The sequence below is a fragment of the Diorhabda sublineata genome, chromosome 2 (assembly GCF_026230105.1).
Source record: "Diorhabda sublineata isolate icDioSubl1.1 chromosome 2, icDioSubl1.1, whole genome shotgun sequence".
Lineage (NCBI taxonomy): Eukaryota > Metazoa > Arthropoda > Insecta > Coleoptera > Chrysomelidae > Diorhabda > Diorhabda sublineata.
In genome coordinates this window covers 39,716,388-39,742,419 of record NC_079475.1, presented here as the reverse complement: position 1 = coordinate 39,742,419, position 26,032 = coordinate 39,716,388, and the positions used below count along the sequence as shown (strand labels likewise).

The 26,032-nt window shown below is 36.0% G+C and overlaps 1 protein-coding gene across 7 annotated transcripts in view; it reads left to right on the top strand.

Moving 5' to 3' along the window:
• LOC130452930 (disco-interacting protein 2) overlaps positions 1–26,032 on the top strand; it is a 266,446-nt gene that overhangs the window by 119,082 nt on the left and 121,332 nt on the right. For 3 of the 7 annotated variants that reach the window (XM_056792466.1, XM_056792465.1, XM_056792464.1), the window contains exon 1: positions 7,769–9,619. The exons of the other annotated variants lie outside the window; for them this stretch is intronic. In XM_056792466.1, the coding sequence (XP_056648444.1) occupies positions 7,891–9,619 (1,729 nt within the window). In that variant the 5' untranslated portion in view covers positions 7,769–7,890. Of the gene's footprint in view, positions 1–7,768; positions 9,620–26,032 lie in introns of those variants that run through there. 7 annotated transcript variants of the gene reach the window in all.

The window sequence follows — 26,032 nt, the reverse complement described above, 5'->3', positions numbered from 1 at the left end:
CATATCTCTAACAATGCATTTTTTTATGATTCCAACACTGTGTTTTGTCAGGATGATCGGCATTACGTTTCCTCCTTTTATTGAATTGTGCTTCCTAAGCGGCGAATTCTTTCTCGGCTTCTGATAATTCTTCAACGTTGTATTTCGCTAGCGCTTTGACTCGTCGTAGTTTGAGGAGGAACCTGAGTTGTCGAAGCTGAAGGAGACAGTTGAAAATAATAGTAGGCCATTGAGTAGGTCATCATTCTTTCATTATAATCATTGCCTTTAGCATCTGGTCTTTTTGGTACCAACTAGGCTATGTCAGCGGTGAAGGTGTTGTGTACCGTATTTTTAAACTTTTGCGGAATAATTATGGTTAATTATCTCAATGAACAACGAACTGTGATCACTCAGTATATTATATATGTCCTAAAAAACAACACGTTGCGAAACGTTGAATGAATTGGATTTGGAAACTCTGGAACACCCTTCTTATAGACGCGATTTATCGCCGTGCGACTATTATTTATTTGGCCCGTTGAAAGAGGCACTTGGTGGACTGTGATTCGAAAGCAATAGCGGAGATAAGATCCTTCGAGAATGGTTACATGACAAGCCGAGATAATTTGACGAAAACAGCATTGGACAAGAAGTCAAAACGCAAACAACAGCAGCATCTAGGATATCAGGATTCCGGATGTAGTGAGATGGGCCAGAACTAGAAGAAGGGCATGGAGAGATCATGTCAATAGAATGAACAACGATCGACTGGCGAAAATCGCAAAGGAAGAGAGACCCAATACAAGTAGACCGCCTGGAAGACCACCAAAGCGCTGGTATGAGAGCTGGTCCTCGCAGTCACAACTTAGGCTGCCTCTTTGAAAATACAAGACATAGTCTTAAAATAAGAAGAAGAAGAAGAAGAGCATTGGAAATCTTCCCTAGAGCTGGCAGAAATGTGTAGAATTTGACGAAGATTGAATAGAAAAACTGTAAACAAACTCAGCTCTGTAACTATGTTCTATAGCAAAAGTCCCGGGATTTTACATCGTATGTTTGATAGAATTTGTTTAACAGCTTTTTTCACTTTCTCGTTAGATTTTTTCTCGTTCCAGCAGAATTTATTCATCGACCGGTTTCTATAGCATCATAAAAAAGGGTGGTAAGTTGACATACAACCCGTAGTCAAAGTCAATAGATATCTTTTTAAAAATAAATTGTTATTAACGTCAATCGAGTGTTTTGTTTTGTTCACAATATGGGGAGGAATTGGTATCGATTCTTCTATAAATTCGACCAACTACACATTCCCAAATTCACATTTATAGCATTAATTTTAGTATGTGTATAAGTTTTAACTTTTTCCTTTGCTCGCAAGTTCTTAATTCAACGCAATCTTGCGACTTTCAGTTTCTATTTATGTGTCGTAACCAGTTTCACGTTCAAATCTCACTCTCGTTCTCTTATCGACGACGGACATGGCGCAATTCCAGTTACTTCGAATACTTGAATATTTATTCCATGATTTCTACGAATCCAGTTATTCCTATGTGCATTCCGGGAAACGATCTCTAATTATACTGGTAGCGAGGGGAAAATATGCGACGGGAATGGCTTATATAATAAGTAATTTTTTATTTTATTGAGAACGTGTATTTTTCAAATACGAGGGGGTACCCAAAAATAGTTTTAAATGACAAATATTTACAAAACAACCGTATCCCCTCCATTACAAGTGATATATTCGTCCCCACGGTGCTTCCACTGTTCGAAACTTTGTTTGAACTCATCTTTAGAGATGGCTGCAAGCTCCTGTCTCGTTCTTTTCTTGATGTCCTCAATTTTTTCAAATCGCCGTCCTTTTGCGCCCCTTTTCATGCGTTGAAATATGAAAAAGTCGCACGGAGCCAGATCAGGCCAGTAAGGTGCGTGAGGCAGTTATTTTTAACCAAAAATTGGCTAACAGTGATGGCTGAGTGTGTAGGTGCGTTGTCATGGTGGAAGAACCAGTCACCTGCTTCCTGGACCGAGCTCCAAGATACTCCACTGATTTCAGATAGTTGATCCATTGTCTGTGCGCACAAGCTCTTGAATTCGGGCAGTTGATGGACGTCCACAGCGAGGTTTGTCATCAATCGACATGTCGTCATTTTGAAATCCAGAAAACATAAAGCAGATTGCTAAATATTTTCTTTTTTAAACATTCGAATATCTTTAAAAAAACCTTCTTATATTTGTATGTCTAAATCTTTATTATTAAATTCATACCTGTGCGATTTCATTGTCTTTATTCACCCATGGCCTAAAGAACGCCATATTTCTATTAATTTAAAGAAATTAATTAATTAACGAATTAAATTAACCACGCCAATGCTCATCGCAGACTTTCTTGCAGGAATATTTCGAAGAAATTGTTTACATACGGCTTCGGCCAATAGAAATGCATTTATTTTAACGATTCGATGTTTTCATTGGTAAACAGTGTAGATGATGAGTCCACGTGGACTGACGATTTGCTAGATGTTGTTGATGATGATTTTATACGGGGACTAAACATTATTTTTCATTTCTAAATTTGGTGTTAGTGCCGTGCGTATTTATGAAATATTGATTGTTCCTCGTATTGATATTGGAAGAACTATACCTAGTAAGGAAATTTTCAATACATAATGAAAAACTGGAATTCAAATTCCAAATAATTTTGATAGAAATTTCTCTATATTAATTTATCATTTTAATTTACTGGGATCTTATTGCTTGATGCTTGCTGCATAAAAATATTTTGATTTTGAAAAAAGCGGGCGTATGTATCCAAAAAAATTATTTTCCAAGTTATGGACAATTAAATGCAACTGACGTAAAAAAGAACATGTCTAACTAATGTCAAGATTAGACTAAATAAAATAGAATAAAATAGAAGGAATATAAAACATTGAGGTTATGTTAGATTTATTAACGAAAAGATTAAAAAGTGAATTCGCTTGTATATTGTATAAAAAGTGGAAAATCACTATCAAATTTCACCTGATTTTGTAGAAAAATTTCCATGTAACTCATAAAAAACATTCAGTGGAATTCTCATCGTTGCCAATGTTGCTGTTAATACACATTCCGCGACTATCTATTTGCAAATATCTTTCGCCAACTATAGATTTTTGATTGGATGCAGGTATTTTCAATTGGATGTTCGCAATATTTCAATTCGAATATGAATTTAAATCTATGAACCCATCACCTTTCCCGGATTCATCAATTTCTAGACAAACAATTTATATTCACCTATCGATCTCCAAACAAAGGGAAAAGAGAATTAATCACAAAGAGGTCAGGTTTGACGGTAGGAATCCCGGGTTTGCCAAGTTATGAACACAGGTCGTCCATCATGTATTGTACAAGTAATCTCGACGAATGTTTCGTACACGTGAAAACATTTTCAATTAGAAAAATCAAACTTAAAAACGGGAAAGGTTTTATATCATTTTACCATGCCTATTTACCAAGGTTTTGTCCAGGTATGGTATTACTAAAGGAAGTAGATAGGTAGCCTTTGATAGATTGCTAGCCTAGTACAGAAACTATAAGTCATTTTACTGAAAAAGAAAAACACATTACCTCAAAATCGCACTGGACATATCGAAAGCTTTCAATGCCAACCTGGCTCAATAACTTTCTCAAAGTCTGATCCATCCAGGTTGCTATCGATGGGCACACCTAGAAAAGGTTAGAGACCATCTAGAGTTGACAAGAAACCATTATTTTTGAAAGTTTTGAGAGCGTCCACGCTCAACAAGAACGTCCGTTTTGGAGATAGACTAGATTAATTTTAAACTTTATCATTTTCATTCTACTTGTTTACGCACAGTTTATCAAGACCCATATTAGTCTTGTGAAGTTACAAAATAAATCGTTTGAAAAATAACTCTCAATAAATTCAATAATAAAACTTTTAGAATCATAATTCTAAGCAGTTTTGTGAAAATACTTCTTATCCAACTTTGTTTTCCAATACATTAAGCATAACTTTTGTTTCTCTGTGATTTCCGAAATTACCATTTGCTCTTTTCAATTTTTCGAATTTCAATAGTATTTTTCATGTATATTTGCGAGTGCTAGTGAGTTGACTACAACGTTTATTCAAAGGTTACTACTCAAATTTTGAGAGTGCCGACTAACGATTTGTTTTCCGAATTCAATCGTGGTCGCACTTCCAAAACTTAGTAGGAACTGCTAAAACTGAAAATATTATACGGTAAACCTTGTTCTTCAACATAAAATTATCGAATTCCACGTTATTTCCTATATCACGTATCCATATCGATTTAATTTTTGTTTAAAATATATATTGGGAGTTCTTAATATAATTACGTAGTTGAGACAAACTGATTCGTGAAATTTATCCTTACAGATTTCAAATTAAATTCTCGTGGCATATTCGAACGGAAACAATTCAATTTAAACGTTGAATTTGTATGTTTGGTCTATATATTTAAACCTATATACAGGCAAAACAATTAGCATTAACCTATTGATCCCAGAGAAGGTTGGAAGCTAAATCTGGGTCAGTTTTAATTACTAGCCTTCCAAATTGAAAATGTATCTAAACTCGAATAGTTTAATGATATTATGTATATTCATTTATTATCACCTTCAATATATACGAGGGATGTTTTTTTTTCAACCTCCGATGGGCTATAAATAAAAGTTCATATAAAACAATAATTTTATTACCAAAAGATTGGTACTTTTCGACATAATCACCGAAGAGATAGAGACATTTGTCATATCTTTGAACTAGCTTTTCAATACCTTCCTGTATCCTAACCATTCAATAACAATAGACTACAAAAGAGACCTTGAAACTTCTGGAAATTTCGTAGACGAAGCAGTAAAGGTCAATCTGCAGTTTACTTCAACCATTTTATCAACTCGTTGAACCAGGTCATCTGAAACGACATATTTGCGTCCTTGGCACCCTTCATCAATACGGCCATATTTAAACTTTCCACACCATTCACGCACAAAACCTTCATTCATGAAGCTTTCCCAATAAATACGATGGATTTCTGTAGCACTATTGCCTATTATTGCCTATTAACACTTGGCGGCAGCATCAATAATGGCTGTAGCACAACGCCGTCTGACGCCTGAATGTTAACAAGTGGAGTGTGTAGTACGAGAACTTCGTAATCGTCTACAGTGCATGCCAGCTTTGTTTTACCCGTGACCCTCGTACCCCTACTCTATCCCTACATCGCTTCATGTGATGTTCCTTCAAGACACGAGCCGGTTTTCTTTCACAGACTCAACTCTTGTTTCTTTTAATACACATTTGATTCATCAAAGGTTATTACCTTTTATAATAAGTTTGAGTCATTTTCATTCGCAATCCAAGTGTCATTACAAATATTTTTGCGAGCTTCTTGTTCAAATGTGAGGATTTTAGGTACAATTTTAGCACTCGAACGCGACAAACATCCATTACTAAACATTTGTTTCAATAGATTATAATTTGCAGTTGCAGTTTTTACAAATTTCATGTGAAATTTAACAACAATACGTCCTTCTATTTTTACGTTAATCATTTTTACGACAAAACAACTCCTACTAGGCAACGGCTACGCTGATTTGTCTACAGCAAACATCGCATTCGAATGAGTAAGCTAAACATCTGACTGTTGTTAACCTTTGGCGCACGCGTACATTCTCTGTAGCAGCGCTAGTCTCGTTATTAATAACTGCATCTTATCAATAGAACCAGTAATTTACGTTTCACCCCTGTATTCATATGACCACGACTAATTATTTGTCTGAAACGTGAATTCATCTCCATTGGTCTAATTCGAGTTCAATTTATCGAACCCGAAGGATCGTAAAAAAAATTATTTTATATTCACCACAAATTTCCAGACGTTTGACCTTTCGGGTCATAGAAATTTCGACACTGTCTCGACTATCAGAGTAAAACTAAAACGAATCGTCAAAAATGTTATTGGAAAATGGAAATATAGATAAAATCTCTTCAGAAGTGGTTATGTAGACATTACATTATACATATCACTATGTTGATCAAACACGGCTACAAAAAATTACTATAAAACGCAAACTACCTATACGAGATGTGATTTCAGGTTTATCCGATCTATTTTTACATTTATCCAAAAGTTTATACCGATGGGCTTTGTTTAGTTGTTTTTTTTTTCGGGCATATTGCAAACAAACCGCCTATAAAGTTCAAACTCTGAACCTAACCTTAGATATTTATTGCTACCGCAATATAGAAAATAAAGTATACGAGGTCTGTCTATTAAATAACGAGACTGCGCGCCTAGAGGGCGACCTAGACCAGTAGTGTGTTGGGTATTTAGATATGTGTTGAATTGAAAAAAACTCCGACTGAGTGCTATCAATTGTTGCCTATGGGGACAATTCTCTAAAGAGCACTGAAGATGGCCAGCGCCCGGACCGCCCTGTGACTGTTTCAACTCCGGAAACAGTGACCAAAAACAATCAAATTGTGCGTGCGGATCGTCGAAAGAGCATCCGGATGATTGTCGAGGCTGTAAACGCCGATGAAGAAACGGTTAGAAAAATTTTACACATGACAAAAGTCGGTGCGAAGTTGGTGACAAAAAATTTCACTCCTGATCAAAAATTTATGCGTTAACGGGTTTGCTCATATTTCCTTGGAAGGTTAGAAAGGTTAGGAAAAGATCTGCTTTGAAAGGGACCAAAGAAGACTTCCAGCACTGCTTCTATAAATCATTTTTTATCAAACCCTTTTTCGTAACCAGTATCGTTAATAATTGCCAGACCTTTCTTGAAACGAAGATTTACAAAGCGTGGAAATGAGGTATATCCACAATGTAAGACGATCAAAAAAATCCCATTTAAATTCCTGCGGTTCCGAATAAATTCTGGGAATCTTCTGAAGGCTTCAAATGCTCAAGCTTTATTCAGAATATGTTCCGAACATGCATTCCTACAATTTATGAACGTTTATTTTGAAATTCGAAGGAGAATGAAATGTATTAATCATAAAAACGTACAAAAAAACAATCAGAACATGTTAGGAATTAGTTATCTGTGCTTTACAAATACAGATTTTCAAATCCCGAACATGTTTTATTTGTATAATTCCAAACTGCGCGTGAATCTGACGATAGGACTTGTTCAAGATCGAACAAAAATACTAAATGTGGAATAAACCTGTAGATGTTTAATCTAGACAATATCTATACGGGTGGAATTCAATTTTTAAATAGTATTCCAGGCTATTAATTCTGTTCTTGTGGGGCATCGTTCCGGTTTTCATTTTACACCCATACATATCAATAGAGAAACTCTATTTTGTATATAGATATAATTAAATGCAATCAAAGATAAAGAATGAAACGTTGAATCCAGGAATCCTTTCAACACCTAAAATCTACCTTTGGTCGTCAACATTCCAACGATGATGAAGAGCTGGAAGTTAATATATGATCGAAAATCCAAGCGGCAATCTTCTGTGAAGATTTTTTAGACCGAAAAAACTTGCGCCACGCTATGAAAAGTGCCTACAAGTTTTCGAAAATTGTGTAGCAAATTGTTTGATTTTAAATTGAGCCACAATAATTTTAATTTCAAATTTGTATATGATATTCCAATTAGTTTAGCATCTATAACTGTATTCACTTCATCTAGACATTAAAAACACTGTTTATTGAGTTAAAATATCAACAGATAATCTTAGAGTCACACTAATTCACAAACGCCTATTCCTAATGATATAATTTCCCCAGGTTCCAAGAAACCGATCCAATGAGTTAGCTGTAATGGATAACAAGAGATCTTTACAAGTCCTAATGGCAAACTGGAGAAGAGGTACGAGGCAACAACCGCTACTCGACACCTAGTTCCTAGCGTGCCATGAAACCCATAACATTCGAGAACCTCCGTCGACTCGTCGGCGGAGGTCGTAAAAAGAAAGAAAAGGAATCTTCTTTTAAAAGAAGCGATTCCTTCAAAAGGATATCTATACGTAGAAGTTATTTAGATCGAGGGAAGAAGAAACACATTTCCAAATTGGAAGTGTCGACTCAAACTGTTACAGAAGAAGAAGAAATCGCCGAAACACCCCCGAAGAAATTCATTAATTTAGTACAAGTAGAAAAAAGAGACGTAGCCGTAGCTACGAACGACCTAACAATAAAACACGAAGTGAAGTGTGGCAATAAGTACAAATTAGAGCAAAGTAAGAGCGGACCCGGTCAAAGTGTTATTGCATACGGACAATGGTTGAGGGGGATTAGAAAAAGTGATACGCCTAACCCTAGCGGAATTAAAGGTTCCGAACGAACAATTATATACGTACCAGCTTCGGATGAAATTACTGCCCCACCAGTTATCCGACAATTGTCTTCTTCACCGGTATTACGAAAAAAACCTCCGAGTCCTAAGCGAAAACCGAAACAAAGAAGCCCCAGTTTACATAGAAAAGAAAGCAATGATTCAGCAGTCGAAATGTTTCCTTGGGGAGACAGTACGGATATCAAAAAGTCTCCATTGATTAGAAGAAGATCTCGTCAATCACCGTTACCTCTTCTACCTGATTCTGGTGCTGAAGAATTGTGTTCTTTGTCTATAAGTTTAGGAAGGATTTGGATGGACGCGCCCACCGGCATGGCTCCAAGGAGTTTGGAAATGCCGAAATCTTCTGGACTACCGGCTCCGGCTCATCATTCTTTAGACAGTGCTCTTAAAGACTTGAGAGATGATCCGATAGTTATAAATAGATTACAAAAGCGACCTACTCCTCCAGTGGGGAGAACTTTGTCTTCTACTAGCAATACGACTGCTTCTACTGGTTTATTTTCTAGTAAAGATTCGGGATTTTCGTTTTCTATTTCGGCTCCAAAACTTAGTGATTTTCATTCGAACTTCGCACCTTCAACAACTCGAGGTCTTTTTAGAAAAAAACGACCAAAACCGAAGTTATCAGTAAGCAGAGATGGTTATTTCAAACGGACAAGCGGTGCTTTGGTAGTAGATACGAAAAGAAGTTCGGTTAGAAGAAAAAACAGTGGTAGAAAAAGGAACAAAAAGAAAAAGGGTAATAAAGATAACGGTTCTATTAAAAGTGAGCTGTATCAAGTGGTCGTAAGCAGACCGTCTAAATCGCTGCGTGCTTTAAAATTAGATCCGATGATTTTCGTTCCTCCCGAAAGGAGAAAAACTCCTGTAAGTAACAAACCTTCCTTTAAATGCGGTCTTAATGAAATAAGAAATATGAATCCTTCAAATAATTCCCTGTATACTACAAGAAGCGCTTGTAGCACCGATGAAGGTTTATATGAAAGCCTTCCCGGAGAATACGATTATTTATCCGACGAATTAACTTATAATATGTCAAGACTTACTTTGACGAATGACGAATACGATAATTTCGCTTGTGGTTCGCCAATATCGGAAAAATCAAACGCGAGTGATAGCTCGAGAAGTGAAAGTTTGTACATGCCACCAGGAGTATCACCTGTACCGAAAAGGAAGCCAGTTCGACAGAAAAAAACCGGATTGAGTCATAAACGCAGCATAACTTACGTAGTTAAACCTACAATTATCAGAGCTCCTTCGACTTTGCGGCGACAAAATAAGAAAGGTAAGTTTCAACTCCAAAACACTTTTATTAAACTTACGAAATCAAAGATGTTCTTTCATATGAAAAGCCTTTATAGATTCTTTTTCGGGGTGCATCAAACTCCATTATCTATTTATTCCACTCTGTCGTTAATTATTCTCTTTGCGGTCCTTTCATTAGTCTATTCTACTAAAGTTCTTTGCTACTTCTTTTAGAAACCTTGATCTGCGCCGTCTACTCCTTCTTATATCTTCTGAATTCCACATGCAATAAACTATATGTTTTGTCGTTAATTATCCTGTCCTTGGTCTATTCTTCCCGTTCTCTTTTCCTCTACTTCTTTTAGCAACCTTGATCTTCTAACTCCTGATTCCAATCAGCTCTAGACATACCATCCTGTGTATTTAACTTCCTTTATTCCAGAATTGATACGTGCGAAGTCTGTATTTATTTCCATCAATCTTGCTCCTAATATTATTCTATTCTTTTCGTTAATATCGTTATTTGTGCGCCTTAAATATTGATCTTTTTATTCGGAGGATCCTAAATAAAAAACGATCATTTAAACTGAATTCATATTTTGGAATACTATTTATATTTTGAATCTCGATCGTATAGATTTTATTTAGATAAATACAGGTGTTCAAGCTGATTAATTACACTTGTATCAATCACTTCACGTGTTAAAGGTCCTCTAGATTCATTACTAGGTAAAGAAAATGTTCAAGAAGTACAGGCCAGACAAATTTGTCACTATATAGGTAGTTTCACATCTACAGCGATTGCTACGCTATAACAAACCGCGTCTTAAGGAACAGCTGTGCGCAATCTTCGCTAAATTCCAGCTGTACGCAATCTTAGCTAAGCTATAGCTGTACGAAATCTTCTCTAAGCTCCAGCTGTACGCAATTTTCGCTCAATTCCAGCTGTACGCAATCTTAGCTGAGCTAGAGCTGTACGAAATCTTCGCTAAATTCCAGCTGTACGCAATTTTCGCTAAATTCCAGCTGTACGCAATTTTCGCTAATTTCCAGCTGTACGCAATTTTCGCTAATTTCCAGCTGTACGCAATCTTCGCTAAGCTCCAGCTGTACGCAATCTTCGCTAAATTCCAGCTGTACGCAATCTTCGCTAAGCTCCAGCTGTACGCAATCTTCGCTAAATTCCAGCTGTACGTAATTTTTGCTAAATTCCAGTATGCAATCTTCACACGGTGATTCGAGGCAGTGCTTCATCACCAAAAGTCCAAGCGAGTTGTTCGGCTGTTGGTTTAATCCACATATTTGTAAACAAATCAAATAGTAGTCGTATGACAACACGTTCTGAGTACGTTCACAATTAAAAACGTCAAACCACATCGCTGTTTCTATAGCTCAATAAAGTTACTACTTAATCCTCGTAGGATTGAAACGAATCAAACTTCATACAAATACTTTTAAATTCATATGATTAAGTATGAAAAACGATTGAAAATCGAAATTAACAAAGCACTTCACTATTATCTAATATGTAAATTTATTTCTAGTTCTAATTCTATATGCACTATATTTTATCTGAATAACTTTTATAATACGAATACGTATAATAAAAATTAAAATATATATCGTTATAACTTTCAACTATGTCGTAATAAAGGGTTATATCGATATTGAAACTCAGCAATCGACGCCAATAACTTCATATCTATTTGAGCAATTATAGAGATTTATTAAAACGACCGTCCATTAATTTGCTAACATTAAACCACCCCGAATCCGGTTTTATTAACCAGGATTCATGAAGTCCGCCAATTTGTACAGTTTGATTGTTAATACCAGCTTCCAAAATTACAAACATCAGGCTAATTCCTTTACCGGAACCGCAGTTCTATTGTCTCGTCAGTTTCAAATCCCAAATTATCTCTATGGCACTATTATGATAAATAAATACCAAACATGATCAATATCCCACATCAGAAACATCATATACGGAATATGATCAAAAAATACGGTGAATACTTCTAGAAAATCATTAATATGAACAGGACAAAGCTTTCGAACAGGATGTGACTAACGTCTCAATTTCCACAACTATTTGAAGTCATCCTTCCATCCTGATAGTCTGGACTGGTAAGATCACCCACGTCTCAGGCGGTTCAAAATTATACTAAGTTGTTTCGAAATCTGGTGTTGTGAGGTTTTTGTGGGTAGTAAGTCCGACAGACGCGTTAGGACTTACGAGTATTGGTCTCTCCAATTCCCGTATCCAATGGTTTTACTGAGAAGAGCTAAAGCCAATTTTCTGAATAGCTGGAAACCACCAAAAATTCGATACACCAGAACCCTCTTCGTAGGTTAATTTAAAAGAAATACTGATCATTGAATTGATCACTGACCACTGGTATACTAGAAAATGTTCAATTTACAAGATGTAAAAGGGAAAAAGAAACATAGTGTAACTATGCTCCCTTCCGTGGTGTTGAAGAAGATATCCTGGAAAGAAGTACTGGTTAATAAATCGAAATCAAGGAAGTAAGTCTTCGTAATCTGAACTCCAACCCTTGAATTATCCTTTATAACTGATTTGGTTGAGGGTCTGACTCATAATCCAAATCCAACAAAGGTTTACCGTTGGCTATGCACTTATTCTTACGTTGAATGCGTGTCTAGAAGCTTTCATCTGTTCTGTTGTAGCCTTTGCCATATTACAGATGGTATGAAAAAGTACGTGGTACTAAATCTAGATTAGATAAATTAGATTGAGCCAGTTGGGAAGGCTTTTATCCGCCGAAAAACTCCATTGCGTGAAACCACGAAATGATCTATATTCATCGAAAGATAATAAAAAGAGTTATTTCGAACAAAAAGTGCAAAAAATGATGATGAAGGAAACCGAACCCATTTATTTGTCATGCTTTGTACAAAGTATGCTGATGACACAATAAGCATTGATAGATGATCAGGAATGGTTATAAGGCCTAAGGTCTGATCAAATGGCAAGTTACAACACTTCTTTGGCCTGTCATTTGGTACATAAATGGTAAATGTCCAGATTCTTCATAAAGAATATAGCAATTACTGATTCTCAAATCAGTGTAGCAAAATAGTTACTGACGAAAAAAACTACGGCTGTTGTTGATTAAGAAACGCCAAAACCAAAAAAACCCATTACATAGTGAAGAACGAAGGTCCAAGTCACAAGGTTTGACGAGATTGTGTAGGGTACAGAAAAAAAATCATCATATGAACAAAAAACAAAGGAATCAAGAGTAAAGTAATGTTTCAAGTACCCAGGACGAATCAACCAAACTGTAAAACACATTTAAATATGGCCCCTTGGGTCGCGGATAAGGTTCGAAATAAAATACACGAAAATACACCGCTCTGGGCAGTAGAGAAAGTGCAGTTGCTGTCCTATGGACCGCACCGGAGCCCAAATACAGCATCTAATACCTAGACTATGGCTTCAAATCGGCAAGTTAAGATGGAAGGACGTTTCAAATCTGATAAAAGCTTGTGTATTATCTGCACTCCACTAATTGACGTATCCATTTAACTAAAAATATGCTTCATCGAAGAAAAAAATTGAATATCAACTTATGCTTTAGTCCATTCATCGGATTGTCGCATATGCGATTGTTGGATTGTTGTTTCGTTCTTATTCTTGTTCAAGTTGATTCTGGAAGCTTTGAATTCAATATCCTCAGGTAAACTTTGGATAAAGTGGAAGGATACCGACCCAGTCGAAGATAATAAGAACGAATTGATAGATTTGGATTCTTCTCTGTAAAACGGCTACGGTAATTTCCCTTTCTTTCTATCAATTGAATTTTTGTAGTTTTGTAGCGTTATATTCTCTCGCTCCCAGAGTGCGACCACTTTTAACTTGTCTTCTACCTAATCTGATTCTTTTGCGTGCTCTTTGCCATTTGGATTCACATTTACGACCCAAGTGAAAGGTTGATTTTATTGTAGGTGACATAAATGCAGAATTTATTTATTATATTATAATATTACAAGGATGGCACGTATTTGGATAGAAATTCCAAATCAAATGAGACTAAACTAATTGTTAAAGAAAGAGAAAATTTCTACTAGTTTGGTATAAATTATAACATCAAATAAGTCCATTGATTTGATCCACTTACTTTTTATTATTAATCAAGAAGTCATAAAGAAACCTTCAGGAAAATTCAGTAGACACCAAAAGTTTACTCGTTGAAAATAGAACCGATATATGAATAGAGATTAACACGGACTATATGCAGTTTACAGTAAAGTAAAGGTGTCATAGAAACCTCATCGGAAATCATCGGTGGAATAGCGAAGTCTCTTGAGTATCACGCAAGTTGTTGTTTTATCTTCCTTGTTCAAAATTACGTTGTTGCTTTTTAGACTTTATATTGGATTTCGGTACTTATATATTTATAGGTGATATTTATTTCAAAGATTGTTTCGTACGACAATATTTTTCGTTTTTATTTTATATGAGAAATTTCTACAGAAAAATTCAAACTCGTAGTTAGAGTAATAAGCAGGTTTTATTTGTATCATCAATTTCCAAACAACGTGGTTTTATATGAATAGTAAAAACATAGGTTTAAAGATTTGAGAAATGCCTTTAAAAAAAAAATAACTTCGTCTTGCCTTTCCCTTATTTCTTTTTTGAAGCGTCGCAAAGAGGATTCCTCTTTCGCCCATTTTTCCACGTCTCCATTTTTTTATTTTCCTGGCAAGTACTTTCGTATGTTTCCTTAAAATTTCCTTCTTTATTTCGACATATTTCTTCTATATGAATTGATAATTTTATCCAGAGCCCCCGAAAAATACCAGCGTTCAGAACAAGCCAAATTAAACCGATAATTTAAATATTATTTCAAAAATTATCTCGACTAATTTGACAGAATAACATTTTATATTAAGTTATATTCCCTATTGTATAAAATCCTACAGCTAACGTTAATTGAATAATTAAATTAATAAAAAAATGAATAAATTTAATTTAGTATGCAATAATAGTAAATGTATAATGCAGATTATTCACGAGTGTGTAATGAAGTTTATTATTCAAGAGTGTATAATAAAGGCTATTATTCAAGAGTGTATAATAAAGACTATTATCCAAGAGTGTATAGTGAAGGTTATTATTCACGAGTGAATAATGAAGGTTATTATTTACGAGGTGTAGTGTACTTCCTCGAACGCAAGCGTGGAATAAATCACCGAGTGAATAAAAATTCATTATCGCGAGTAGAATACTTTATCCTCGGTTATTAAATATTTTAATGAAGTTTTTTTGTTGGAAAATTGATGTTTTTGCCTTAACAAATATCACAAGATCATGGTATTTATTTACAGTTATCAACAATTCCTTTTGCCAGTTGAAAAAAGATTCATATGCCATATTATATACTTTCGGTTATTTTTCCGTCAATATATTTAATGAAACGATTTTTCTCTAGTTTCTTGTGGTGTTAAATAAAAGTAATTTTTTTCTTCTATATCTATTTTTAATTGGTTGGTTACACAATTTAACCCAAAATATCAAAACACTAAGAAATCTACGTACACAAACAGTATTTTTACGGAAATTTATTTTTTTTCAAAATCTATTCGATTTATGAATTGTTTCTGAAAACATGGTATAATCAGAAACAGATTAATGTCTTGCACATTCCCTAAAGTCCCCAATGGCTGACTGTTGATGCTCGGTGCCTCCCAACTACGGGTTCCGGGTTCAAATCTGGAAAATTCACTATTTCACAATTTTTTGTATGTGTGCAGAACTGAATTAAAAATATCTAGTAAACTAGTAAACAAGATTTCTAAAAACCGATTATTTTGTAGCGAAACAATATAATAATATAGCTAAATCAACCTTCACGTATTAACTGGAGTGTCTGGTATATTTAGAGACAATGTAAATTACTACAATAATTTAATTTCTGGCAAGCTTCCGGAGTCAGTATTCTCGTTCCGTTAATCGGATTATTGGCAAATTTGAGTCATTCAGTTTGCCAGTAGGCTATTTTCAAAATAAACACTGACTGACGGTGGGATATAATTGAACATACGACGATGGTCCCAGAAGTACCTGGCCTGACCTAGAGATGGCGGTAGTTACTTGAAAAATACCACTGTATTAGAGAGTACACAATGTATACAGCATATGTTTCAAGTTTGAAGACGCCACCCCATACAAGAAGAAGTAACGGGTCAAGCTTAGCGCAAGTCTGTGCAATTTGCAAATTATGAGTCTTCTTGAATTACTGGAGGTTTTTCACTGAGAGTCCGTTTTGGTTCACTGGTTTTTTGTACATTTTGAGGGACTTAATTAGGGAGCAGATCATCACTGTCATTGTCATCGTTAGAATCACTAACTAACTAACTAATTAGTAGTATCAGAATATCAAAATCGTTATCATAAAGCGGTTAATCACTATTGTCACTAACACATGTTATTGATAGAATCCTTATTTGAATTTGTTTCCATTACACCTAAATTATTTCCTTCGTATTCTTTATTTTGTTTAGCACTCGTCACTTTTTAACTCTTCGATCTAACGTCGGTCACAATCGGATACTTGGTATATTTGGTAGAAATGAGAGTGGGATGATTTTGTCAAAGAGTCTGGGTTAACCAGATCTGGCTCAAGTCTGGGTTCCCATAGAACGGACCACGTTAGGCTTGCCAGTATTGGACCAAGGCTGGAAAATCACAGGCATGGCGAAGGCTGGGTTACCTAGATTTGACCCAAGTCTGGGTTCACATTGAATGGCCGAACTTAGGCTCGCCAATCTTGTGCCAAGGCTGGAAAACTACGGAAACGGCCAATGATGGGCTGACCAGACTTGGGCCCAGACTAGCTGGTGCTTAACCTCGACTACCCAGTACCATCCCAGGCTTGGTTATGTATGGGACGTTGTTTAGTATTTGTTTGGCAGCCATCAATGGTGAACTAGATTCTATACTGGGTGAAACTGCTCCTTCGTTATCAACAGTAAAATATTTGGTAGAAGAGTTTAAATGAGGCCGTAGGACCACCGAGAACCAGCAACGTACTGGTCGACTAAAAGAGGTGACGAATCCACAAATGTTTAAGAAAATCCAAAAAGCGGTATTGGATGATCTTCGACTGAAAGTGCGAGAGCTAGCAGACATAGTAGGCATTTTAGAAAGTGTGGTACATCGCAAATTAACTCAAAATTTAGACACGAGAAAGATGGGTGCCGCGTTTGCCCACAATAGAATAAAAGACAGCATCGTGTGTTTCCCAATGTGAAGACAAAGACCGTTCCATCTGCAGACAAGGTCACAGCGTCGGTTTTTTGGGATAGTTCTCATTGACTATCATGAAAAAAGGAAAACTATTAACGACGAGTCCAGGTACTTCTTGGACCATCCTCCTAGGGTAGGAATAAGTTAAGTTGAAACATATGAGGACGTCTAAGTTTAAAGACGGATAGATTAAATAAACCATAGTTCGTTCTTGGATTTGTGCCAGTATAAATGTCGAACAAAGACCAAATTTTGAATCAAAATAATGAAGATGCGAAAGTAAATTTGAATCTGAATTCTTGAGGTCATCAACATTATTGTTATACCGGTGAATTCTTGTTTTAATAATTACCATATGTCTAATCGATAACAATCATATTTTACAAATATACGTTGTGTTGTTTAACGTCAATATAATTCTGCATAAAAGTGAGGTAATTGTGTTAATGATCTGTTGACCAACACCCCTTTAATACTAATATTCTTGCTTGCATCATTACACGACTATCATTGTATCGTTCTATAAAGTGTTGTACGCAAAGAGCAGCTGCACCATTAACTAACTGCAAGCAAGATCTCTATTAGACAAACGGTACATCATCAACCACACCCAAATATTACGTTATATTACAATCGACCATCGGCTTTTCAGAGTCGGACTTGCACAAATTCAACTCGGAAGACCTTGAAAGTAGGTACGTTCAGTACGGCTAGAAAATTGCTTCAATACATTTTATACTTGATATAAGACATTTTCAATAGAAAAATAAAAATCTTCAGTTACCGATGAAAATATACACAAAATAAAGGATTTTATTTAAGCTTTATTTAATGAGAATCTTGAAAATTCAAACGGCTGCTTTATCATCTGGAAACTATTTCAGTATGAGAGCACAGAGGATTGAAAGAAAAATATTTGAGGTCTCATCACTTAATTTAAACATCTCTCAAGTGTTGTCTCGAGTTCTCTCAACAAAATTATTCTTTTATCGAGTAGAAAAATGTATTTTTGATTCCACTGCACTTACAACAACTAAAAACAAAGAACAGCAAACATCTTAACGAGAAAATCCCTCACATAAAGGACATAGATACAAACGTGGATGACAAGGAAAATAGATTAACTATGAGAAACTAAACTATGATGAAAAGAGTGTATATAAAAATAACACAGAAGAAAAATCGAAGTAACAGCTTACACTCAACACTATCTGAGAGATTGGATCTTTTAGTATATAACGCTGTGAAGAAACTGTTTCAGTGATGTACTTCATAAGTCATTCAATTTCTAATTAAATGTGTAGAGAAACCATTGAAATTGGTGTATGTCAAAAACAAACATGTTTTGAATAGGCGAGTGGTTCAAAGATGTGCGCTAATCAGTAGAAAACGATTCACGTTAGCGACTAATTATTTTTTTTTTGATAAATTGAATGTTTAAAAGATTTTTTCCGCGATTGAAATATGTAAAATCTTTACCTAAATATTGTGTCAAAGGCTCTCACTAATTCTTTTATTGTGCCCCATAAATAAAGCCAATAATCGGTAGAAATAGGTGGGAAATGTCCAATAAGCAATCTTAATCGTTTTTTATATCCACGGCATCGTTTATGATAAATATGTGATTAGACAGTCTTAAGTTAGTATCTCGAGCAGCCATATACAACTCAATTAACACCACGACAACGAACCGGCTCATTCTTTATTTATTTTAAAAGAGTTTTTGGTAAAAATGGTAGTGTCAACCATTTAGAACCTCCTAGATAAACTCATACCTCAAAGTAACTCTGAAATTAACCTGTTCTAGACTTATAACCGAAAATTATGTCACCTAAGTGGATACCGTGGAGAACCAAACCTATGCCCACGCTATTTCGAAGTATCAGAGACACAATTTGGATCCTTTGTGTCGCAAACAACCAGAATATACTTACCACGTGGTAATAAAGTTGAAAGGAGACTATTGCGAAGATCGATATTAAAATTTAGTGTGTAGCCCGTTTTTTATTATATGAATTCTCGAAAATTATGTAAAATACTACTTATTACATTCAAAAACGTTTTCCGTCATTCATTGAAATATTAATTCAACGTGTACTATTTACTTTATGCTGATACGTTACTGGAAAGTTCAACAGGCACCCGTTGTGGAGTGTATCGGCTTTTGTAGGTTTGTACTTTCTTCTACAAATACAAATTTAACTTGGGTCGGAAATGTAATACGTGAAAGTGAAATATTGTGGCTTATAAGACAAATTCACTATACTCCTACTCGATTAAGGATGAAGAGAAAATAAAGATTAACATCTCTGACATACAATATTAAATATTTGGCTCATTCTTTTTTTTTTTATTTTTGTCTGGAAGCGAAATTCGAAAATATGTAACACAAAAGGTATTACATGTTTGACAGAAAAAATTTGATGTTATTTCTTCATTACTCCACAACACTAATTTCTGTTGAAGTGAAATCACTAATGGCCATAAAATTATCGTAATAAATTTCTATCAATAATTATATACTTCGATGATTATAATTTCGTTCCTGTTTGTGCTTCAGGCAAAGGAAATTTAAACATCTGATAAACTAATACGATGTGGAAACCATTTGTAGAATGAAATTATTTACGGCAAAGAGTTATCAAAAACGCTTGGACATTTCAACGTTTAAATAGAAGTGTAGTCGTAACAAATTTGAGTGTACACCAAGTTTAGTATGGACAGTACTCTTCATTTTTAATGAAACCACAAAATTTTCATATATATTTGCTTTCAATTTTACCAGGACAGTCGATTTGTTAGCGTAAACTTCAAATTTGACATAACACCACAGGAAAAAGTCCATAGGTGTTAAATCGGGACTGTGGGAGAGCCAACTTATGTCGTCTCTTCTGGAGATCCAATTTGTCAATAAAAGTTCCACGAAATGTGTGTGTAGTGGCTCCGTTCATATGCAACCACATTCTTCGGTTATAACCATTGAAGTTTTGTAGTTCAGGCACGTAGAAGTCGTCCAAAATCCAAGAAAAGTTCCAAGAAATGTGTGTGTAGTGGCTCCGTTCATATGCAACCACATTCTTCGGTTATAACCATTGAAGTGTTGTAGTTCAGGCATGTAGAAGTCGTCCAAAATCCAGTAAAAGTTCCACGAAATGTGTGTGTAGTGGCTCCGTTCATGTGGAACCACGTTCTTCGGTTATAACCATTGAAATTTTGTAGTTCAGGCACGTAGAAGTCGTCCAAAATCCAAGAAAAGTTCCAAGAAATGTGTGTGTAGTGGCTCCGTTCATATGCAACCACATTCTTCGGTTATAACCATTGAAGTTTTGTAGTTCAGGCACGTAGAAGTCGTCCAAAATCCAAGAAAAGTTCCAAGAAATGTGTGTGTAGTGGCTCCGTTCATATGCAACCACATTCTTCGGTTATAACCATTGAAGTTTTGTAGTTCAGGCACGTAGAAGTCGTCCAAAATCCAAGAAAAGTTCCAAGAAATGTGTGTGTAGTGGCTCCGTTCATATGCAACCACATTCTTCGGTTATAACCATTGAAGTGTTGTAGTTCAGGCACGTAGAAGTCGTCCAAAATCCAGTAAAAGTTCCACGAAATGTGTGTGTAGTGGCTCCGTCCATGTAGAACCATCTTCTTCGGTTATAACCATTGAAGTTTTGTAGTTCAGGCACGTAGAAGTCGTCCAAAATCCAAGAAAAGTTCCAAGAAATGTGTGTGTAGTGGCTCCGTTCATATGCAACCACATTCTTCGGTTATAACCATTGAAGTGTTGTAGTTCAGGCACGTAGAAGTCGTCCAAAATCCAGTAAAAGTTCCACGAAATGTGTGTGTAGTGGCTCCGTCCATGTAGAACCATCTTCTTCGGTTATAACCATTGAAGTTTTGTAGTTCAGGCACGTAGAAGTCGTCCAAAATCCAGTAAAAGTTCCACGAAATGTGTGTGTAGTGGCTCCGTTCATGTGGAACCACGTTCTTGGGTTATAACCATTGAAATTTTGTAGTTCAGGCACGTAGAAGTCGTCCAAAATCCAAGAAAAGTTCCACGAAATGTGTGTGTAGTGGCTCTGTTCATGTGGAACCACGTTCTTCAGTTATAACCTTTGAAGTCTTGTAGTTCAGGCACGTAGAAGTCGTCCAAAATCTAGGAAAAGTTCCACGAAATGTGTGTGTAGTGGCTCCACCTACTGAAACCACGTTGTTCGGTTATAACCATTGAAGTTTTGTAGTTCAGGCATGTAGAAGTCGTCCAAAATCCAGTAAAAGTTCCACGAAATGTGTGTGTAGTGGCTCCGTTCATGTGCAACCACGTTCTTCGGTTATAACCATTGAAGTTTTGTAGTTCAGGCACGTAGAAGTCGTCCAAAATCCAGGAAAAGTTCCACGAAATGTGAGTGTAGTGGCTCCGTCCATGTAGAACCATCTTCTTCGGTTATAACCATTGAAGTTTTGTAGTTCAGGCACGAAGAAGTCGTCCAAAATCCAAGAAAAGTTCCAAGAAATGTGTGTGTAGTGGCTCCGTTCATATGCAACCACATTCTTCGGTTATAACCATTGAAGTTTTGTAGTTCAGGCACGTAGAAGTCGTCCAAAATCCAAGAAAAGTTCCAAGAAATGTGTGTGTAGTGGCTCCGTTCATATGCAACCACATTCTTCGGTTATAACCATTGAAGTTTTGTAGTTCAGGCACGTAGAAGTCGTCCAAAATCCAAGAAAAGTTCCAAGAAATGTGTGTGTAGTGGCTCCGTTCATATGCAACCACATTCTTCGGTTATAACCATTGAAGTTTTGTAGTTCAGGCACGTAGAAGTCGTCCAAAATCCAGTAAAAGTTCCACGAAATGTGTGTGTAGTGGCTCCGTTCATGTGGAACCACGTTCTTCGGTTATAACCATTGAAGTTTTGTAGTTCAGGCACGTAGAAGTCGTCCAAAATCCAAGAAAAGTTCCACGAAATGTGTGTGTGGTGGCTTAGTTCATTTGGAACCACGTTCTTCGGTTATAACCATTGAAGTTTTGTAGTTCAGGCATGTAGAAGTCGTCCAAAATCCAGTAAAAGTTCCACGAAATGTGTGTGTAGTGGCTCCGTTCATGTGGAACCACGTTCTTCGGTTATAACCATTGAAGTTTTGTAGTTCAGGCACGTAGAAGTCGTCCAAAATCCAAGAAAAGTTCCACGAAATGTGTGTGTGGTGGCTTAGTTCATTTGGAACCACGTTCTTCGGTTATAACCATTGAAGTTTTGTAGTTCAGGCACGTAGAAGTCGTCCAAAATCCAAGAAAAGTTCCAAGAAATGTGTGTGTAGTAGCTCCGTTCATATGCAACCACATTCTTCGGTTATAACCATTGAAGTTTTGTAGTTCAGGCACGTAGAAGTCGTCCAAAATCCAAGAAAAGTTCCAAGAAATGTGTGTGTAGTGGCTCCGTTCATATGCAACCACATTCTTCGGTTATAACCATTGAAGTTTTGTAGTTCAGGCACGTAGAAGTCGTCCAAAATCCAAGAAAAGTTCCAAGAAATGTGTGTGTAGTGGCTCCGTTCATATGCAACCACATTCTTCGGTTATAACCATTGAAGTTTTGTAGTTCAGGCACGTAGAAGTCGTCCAAAATCCAAGAAAAGTTCCACGAAATGTGTGTGTGGTGGCTTAGTTCATTTGGAACCACGTTCTTCGGTTATAACCATTGAAGTTTTGTAGTTCAGGCATGTAGAAGTCGTCCAAAATCCAGTAAAAGTTCCACGAAATGTGTGTGTAGTGGCTCCGTTCATGTGGAACCACGTTCTTCGGTTATAACCATTGAAATTTTGTAGTTCAGGCACGTAGAAGTCGTCCAAAATCCAAGAAAAGTTCCAAGAAATGTGTGTGTAGTGGCTCCGTTCATATGCAACCACATTCTTCGGTTATAACCATTGAAGTGTTGTAGTTCAGGCACGTAGAAGTCGTCCAAAATCCAGTAAAAGTTCCACGAAATGTGTGTGTAGTGGCTCCGTCCATGTAGAACCATCTTCTTCGGTTATAACCATTGAAGTTTTGTAGTTCAGGCACGTAGAAGTCGTCCAAAATCCAGTAAAAGTTCCACGAAATGTGTGTGTAGTGGCTCCGTTCATGTGGAACCACGTTCTTCGGTTATAACCATTGAAATTTTGTAGTTCAGGTACGTAGAAGTCGTCCAAAATCCAAGAAAAGTTCCACGAAATGTGTGTGTAGTGGCTCTGTTCATGTGGAACCACGTTCTTCAGTTATAACCTTTGAAGTCTTGTAGTTCAGGCACGTAGAAGTCGTCCAAAATCTAGGAAAAGTTCCACGAAATGTGTGTGTAGTGGCTCCACCTACTGAAACCACGTTGTTCGGTTATAACCATTGAAGTTTTGTAGTTCAGACATCAAACATCTACACATAACGCTTTGAATTCACCGTAACTGTGCGACTCCTTTCTTCTTGAAAAAATTAAGAGCCTATAATTCCATTCGCTGACCACGCAGCCCATATGAGTGTAATTGTTTCTGATTTTAATGTTTTGCATTAGTTGCACTCTAGTAGCGGTAATTTTACTGAATTTTTTGAGGGTGCACCCCAAGTCAGACTCGTTACGGACAGACGTTTTCCGTTGTCCACGTTTTCGACCATTCTAAAGATCTTGGACCCCTGGATTTTGATTTATTCAGTGATGATTCGGTCTTTCCAAACTACTTCACCCATTTTCTAATCACTCAAGCCCCTGGCGCATTATTTAAGTAACGAACGAATATTGCAGAATTTTCTCCGCGCCACAGTCGCCGATTTACCGTTTTTGTAAAACTCACGCACTTACAACGCACGATCCCCTTCCCATAAATGCTCCAAAGCGACTAAATTCCCAAGCAACTCAACTTTCTTTTGAGATACCTTGTATATAATCGTATATCAATAAATCAATGATCATATTTCCTGTAACAAAACAGATTTCTGAAATGTTTCACAAGGTTTTCTTTGTTAAAGAAAAAATTACAAAAGAAAATTAAAATAATTATATATTTTCAGTGATATTATCAGTTATAATATCAAAAGATCTTCTAAAATGATCTATTTCATCAGTTACAAGACTTAATCTGCAAAAAATTAAACTCCACTTGTTCATTGAGGATTAAATCGAATTACAAGTGGAAAATAATCGATTATTTTCGATTTCTCGACCGATATTTGTTACTATTATATGATGATTGAATGAAACTAAATTTGAAACTATTCCGAATCAATTCAATGCGATTCTAAAAGTCTATACGAATCGTCGATAACTTGATGACTATAATACCAAAATAGTATTCCACACACACCCAGTCCAAACTTTCCACTTTCAAAATGCACCTTCCAAAGTGAGATTGCTGATTGCTCTTGATCCAATTCTTTTTGTTTCAACATTCCCCTTGTTCCCCATGTTCCTAAAAGAACCAAAAGGTCCATCTGCTATAGCTATCCCTACTCGAAATTCTACCAAATCTTCTCGGCAAACAATCTTTGTTATTTTTGTTATTATCATGGCCGTTTTCCTGGCTTTGGATTCCTGTCATATTCAGATCTCTTAGCTCTTTCTATAGCGGTAGATCTACTAAATCCTGATGTACCAAGGAGTGCTCACTACTTCCCTTATGCTGGATTTGGAGCTTTTTGCGATGAAACTATCCCTAACTGTATCCCCTCTCTGTAGATGCTGGACTAAGGATAACATGGATATAATGGAGCTCGGTTTTCAGTTACAGCTTCAATCGTTTTCCAATAGATTCAATCAGTCAACCTCTTAGCTTCCTCGTCTTGTGCACTAGGTACTTATCCCACTGGAGAACAATATCTAGATAGTTAATACCAATCTTACATGTTGTACACCAGTCGATTGGATGCTCCAGGATTCTATGGTAGTGTTGATTACGTGGAGGTGGTGTTTTATAGTACCGGAGAGTGAATTTCTTTTCGTGGTAATCCTGCCTCCATCCGTTTCAGTTTACATCTACCTACTTGAGCAGGGAATATCAGGATTCTCTCATATTAGATGTTAGGCATTGGTCCCAGAAAGTAGAAGGCTTTGCTGACATCCAAGAAGAAGGAATAACTATATTAATCTAGAATGTACGGAATGAATATAGAAACTTATACCTAATTCAGTAAATGACGAGGTTTTTTTTGGAATATAGACTGGAATTCACTTTTTATATATATTAAATAGATGATAAACATAGAAGTTTCATCATGACTGTAGTTGATCCTATTCTATTTCACATTCGGTTATAATAAAAAAAATATTTTAAATGGACAGTCGAATAGTTTCACTCAATGAATCAACAAAAACAATTTGAACCAAATAAATTTTAGTAGACTTAATTTGCTATTTTAGTTTGCGTTACGAATTTCAATGAAATGATACCAAATTCATTTTACTGTCATTCTGTCTGACACACAGTATTCTGCATTAATTACAATGAATTTCAAAATTTCAGTTATACTAATACGTATTTTTCGGTTGAAGTAACAAAACAATTATTTGAATTGTATAATATATTCGTTTTAATACGGAGTGTGATGAAAAATCTCAAATAGCATCTATTTCAACTGGTAATAAAAAAGTCGTACAAAAATAACAGTACATAATACGGGTTAAAACGCACTTTCCGTCTTATGAAACTATCGCAACGCGGCACTTGCATATTAGTTTCTATTATTTATGCTGCATATACGGAGGTTGTCTGAAAAAATAACTCTAAATAAACAGATGGAATCTTTACTGAACAAATACTTCAAACCGAACCAGAATAGTCGTAACCATATCAGCTATGACGATAGACATGACAAAGAATTACAACGCAAAACACTTATTCCACGAATTTTCTGTCCATTTCACCAAAAAGCCTACTCGAAGGCAGTGGAAAGTAAGACAAAAAATGTCTGGAAACAAATCTTCATTTGGGAATTTTATTATCAAGTTACAGGGCTGAAATTTTTTACAGTTTTTCTGGATAATCTTCTCTCCATATTTTTGCCACTCCTGCGGAAGTTTTCCAATGCCTTTTTCGTAAAAAAAACACTAGGTTCGTCGCGTAATTATTAGCACACGAAGGATTCTACCATCGCATTGCTTTCGAATTGCAATAAGTCGAGTGCCTTTATCAATGGATCAAATAAATAATAGTCGCAAATCGGGA